This window comes from Bison bison, unplaced genomic scaffold, assembly GCF_000754665.1.
Source record: "Bison bison bison isolate TAMUID 2011002044 unplaced genomic scaffold, Bison_UMD1.0 scf7180017864180, whole genome shotgun sequence".
Lineage (NCBI taxonomy): Eukaryota > Metazoa > Chordata > Mammalia > Artiodactyla > Bovidae > Bison > Bison bison.
In genome coordinates this window covers 15,892,976-15,896,069 of record NW_011494752.1, presented here as the reverse complement: position 1 = coordinate 15,896,069, position 3,094 = coordinate 15,892,976, and the positions used below count along the sequence as shown (strand labels likewise).

At 57.4% G+C, this 3,094-nt stretch overlaps 1 protein-coding gene across 1 annotated transcript in view; it reads left to right on the top strand.

The window, feature by feature from the left end:
- The first annotated feature begins 26 nt into the window (after positions 1 to 26).
- The window catches only part of EFNB3 (ephrin-B3), a 4,082-nt gene continuing 1,014 nt past the window's right edge, over positions 27 to 3,094 (top strand). The window contains exons 1-4 of the mRNA XM_010843070.1: positions 27 to 148; positions 2,307 to 2,599; positions 2,764 to 2,856; positions 2,967 to 3,071. Of these exons, the coding sequence (XP_010841372.1) occupies positions 27 to 148; positions 2,307 to 2,599; positions 2,764 to 2,856; positions 2,967 to 3,071 (613 nt within the window). The remainder of the gene's footprint in view (positions 149 to 2,306; positions 2,600 to 2,763; positions 2,857 to 2,966; positions 3,072 to 3,094) is intronic.

The following is a 3,094-nucleotide window of genomic DNA, read 5'->3' as shown; positions in this document are numbered from 1 at the left end:
CGCGCCCCCCAGGCGTTGGCGGGGTCATGGGGGCCCCCCATTCTGGGCCGGGGGGCGTGCAAGTCGGGACCCTGCTGCTGCTCGGGGTTTTGGGGCTGGTGTCTGGGCTCAGCCTGGAGCCTGTCTACTGGAATTCGGCAAACAAGAGGTGAGCGGCCCCGGGCTGGGGAGACCCCACACCTCCTAGGCAGGAAGCTTGGAAGCTTTGGGGACTTTGAGGGGCTGGGTTCTCTGAGCTGGGAGGAGGCTTGGAGGGAGGGTGCTGGTGTGTGGATGTGAGCTGATGGGTAACCAGACAGAGGTGATCTTGGGAGCCAGATTCGAGAGTGGCACACAGAGCTGGATGTGGGTGGTGATAGCCATGTGTCAAGAGTTTGAGAGACCCCCAAGGGGCAAGGATTTGAAAGTTCCTGGGTAACCCGGAGGGCCAGGGAGCGGTTATTTGGGTTTGTGGGAGACTTGAGTGGTGTCAGGGGCTGGGCTTAGAGGGAGCCTGGTTAATGTCAGCTCTCAGGAGAGCAGCTGAGTAGGTGCTGCTGAGGCGCTGAGAGGAAAGGGGGGTGCCTCCTTCCCCAGAAGAGACTCAGTGGTGGAGATGCGAGGGGAGGGGCTCAGGTTGGGGTTTCAGGGACAACTCACCCATGCCCATTTGACTCTTCTTCACTCATCCGTCTCCCCACTTGTGCCCACAGAGGGTAGGTGAGCCCTTGGTGGAACAATTTCCCAAGCAGAAGATTTTACGCCCTTCCTGGCTTGGGGATTTCTCGCTGGAAGAAGTCTGGAACCCCTTAAAGCCCCCATGTTCTCTCTTGCATCTGGAGTCTTGGGGACTCAGTTGCCCCTTCCCCCATCTCTGCTGCAACCTCTTCCATTAGACCTCTGTCCCATGGCATACTTCCTTTGCTCTGAAGAAAGGCCAGGGATCAGATGAAACTTCAAGCCACACAGAGTAGGACAGAACCCTTGGGAGGTCCTCCAGGTCCCTTGACTCCATGCAGATCCCATTCCCCATGAGCAAAAGAGTTCTGGGTCTTGAAAACTTCCTACTTACCCGGGGAGGCTGTGTGAGGCCATGGGAAGAGGTCCTGCTTTGGAGCTCACAACCTTCTAAGTCTTAATCCTAGCTCTGTGGCTTTCAGCCATGTGGCCTTGGGCAAGTCATTTAACCTTTCCAAGTTTGTATCCTCAGTCCTTACAGCCTTTATGAAGATTAGAGGTAAGGTATTTGAACACATTATAAGCTCATTAAAGGAGAACAAGGGTGATTGTTCTTTGGCCTCTGTCACATTTCCCTGGCCTGGCCGCCTCCCTCCCCTTTCTCTTGGGGTCTAATCTCAAATATCTTTTCCTCTCCCAGTCTCCTACCCACCAGCTCCCACATGCAGCTGGAGTATCAACTGCAGAGTGAGGATATAATTTAGGCTTATTCTGATAGAGTTGAGAAAAGGGAGTTAGAGTGTTCTGGGGGATCTTTGGGATGTTGGATGGGAGGGAGTCTGGGAAGATACCAGCAGCAGTCCCCTGTGACCAAGTTCGGAGACCCTCTCTGCCGTTCATGCACAGGGAGGGGCCGCAGTTGTTGGCAGGTTAGGCTAGTGGCCACTGGGGCCAAGGGAGACATGGGCTTGTGTCAGCTGTGGGTAGAATAGTCAGCTCTTTCCATTCCAAAGCAATAGGTCACTTTCCCTAGGAGGTGCGGGACCTGGGGGAAGATGGGTGCTGAGCAGGGTAAAGTCTGGGGCAGCTGGCCCACAGACCCTGGTTCCCATTAGCCCCATTTAGGGCCATTGCCAGGTTTGCCTTCTGTCACATTGCCTGGCCAACTTGGGGTCACTGGATCACCCTCCACACCCTCCTCCCATTCTGCCCCCTCTGCCTTGAAATCCCTGAAATTCAGTGGTGGCCTGGGGGAGGGGAGGCTCTGTCCCCATCGTTGACTGCCATGGAATAGTGAAATCACCTGGGAGGGTGGGCTGTGTGGTTCCAGAGAGGCCAGCTCCTTGGTAACTGGCATCCTGTTGCCATGGCAACAGGGCTGGTGATGGAGCGAGAGATGGCAGTGTGCATGTGGTGAGGGCGGGCTGAAGAGTGCATTTGGGCACACCAAGGGGCAGGAGACCTCTGAGCTGGGCCTCCTGCTGCTTCCCCAACGTGAGCTTCCAGAGCCCTTAGTGCCCACACTGTCAGAACAGACTCCCCACTCAGACAAAGGCTGTCCTGCAGGGGTGAGGAGTGATGAAGGCAAAGCTCAGGGACCAGACCTCTGACACCTCTCATCCTTGTCCACCTCGCCTTCCTCCCCACAGGTTCCAGGCAGAGGGTGGTTACGTGCTCTACCCTCAGATCGGGGACCGGCTAGATCTGCTCTGCCCCCGGGCCCGGCCTCCGGGTCCCCACTCCTCTCCTAATTATGAGTTCTACAAGCTGTACCTGGTAGGGGGTGCCCAGGGCCGGCGTTGTGAGGCACCCCCTGCCCCAAACCTCCTCCTCACTTGTGACCGGCCAGATCTGGATCTCCGCTTCACCATCAAGTTCCAGGAGTATAGCCCTAATCTCTGGGGCCACGAGTTCCGCTCACACCACGATTACTACATAATTGGTACTGCTGGGCAGAGGGCGGGGTCTAGTGGGAAGGTACCCCTGGGATTGAGGGCAGATAAGGGAAGGGACCCTTGGAGCCACCTCGGATGGTGTTGGGGCCAGGAGTGGAGATGGAATAGCGGTAGCTCTGAGCACCAAATTCTCCCTCTGGTTCTTTTCCAGCCACGTCGGATGGAACCCGGGAAGGCCTGGAGAGCTTGCAGGGAGGTGTGTGCCTCACCAGAGGCATGAAGGTGCTTCTCCGAGTGGGACAAAGTGAGCGGGGCTGGGGCACACCTGCTAAGGGCTGAAGGAGGCTGGGGCAGTATCTTCATGGTCAGGGGGCTGCTGTCTCAGCCCCTTTCTCAGGTCTTCCCCATCTCCAGGTCCCCGAGGAGGGGCTGCCCCCCGAAAGCCTGTGTCTGAAATGCCCATGGAAAGAGACCGAGGGGCGGCCCACAGCCTGGAGCCCGGGAAAGAGAGCACTGCAGGTAGGAACCAGGGGTCCAGCCTC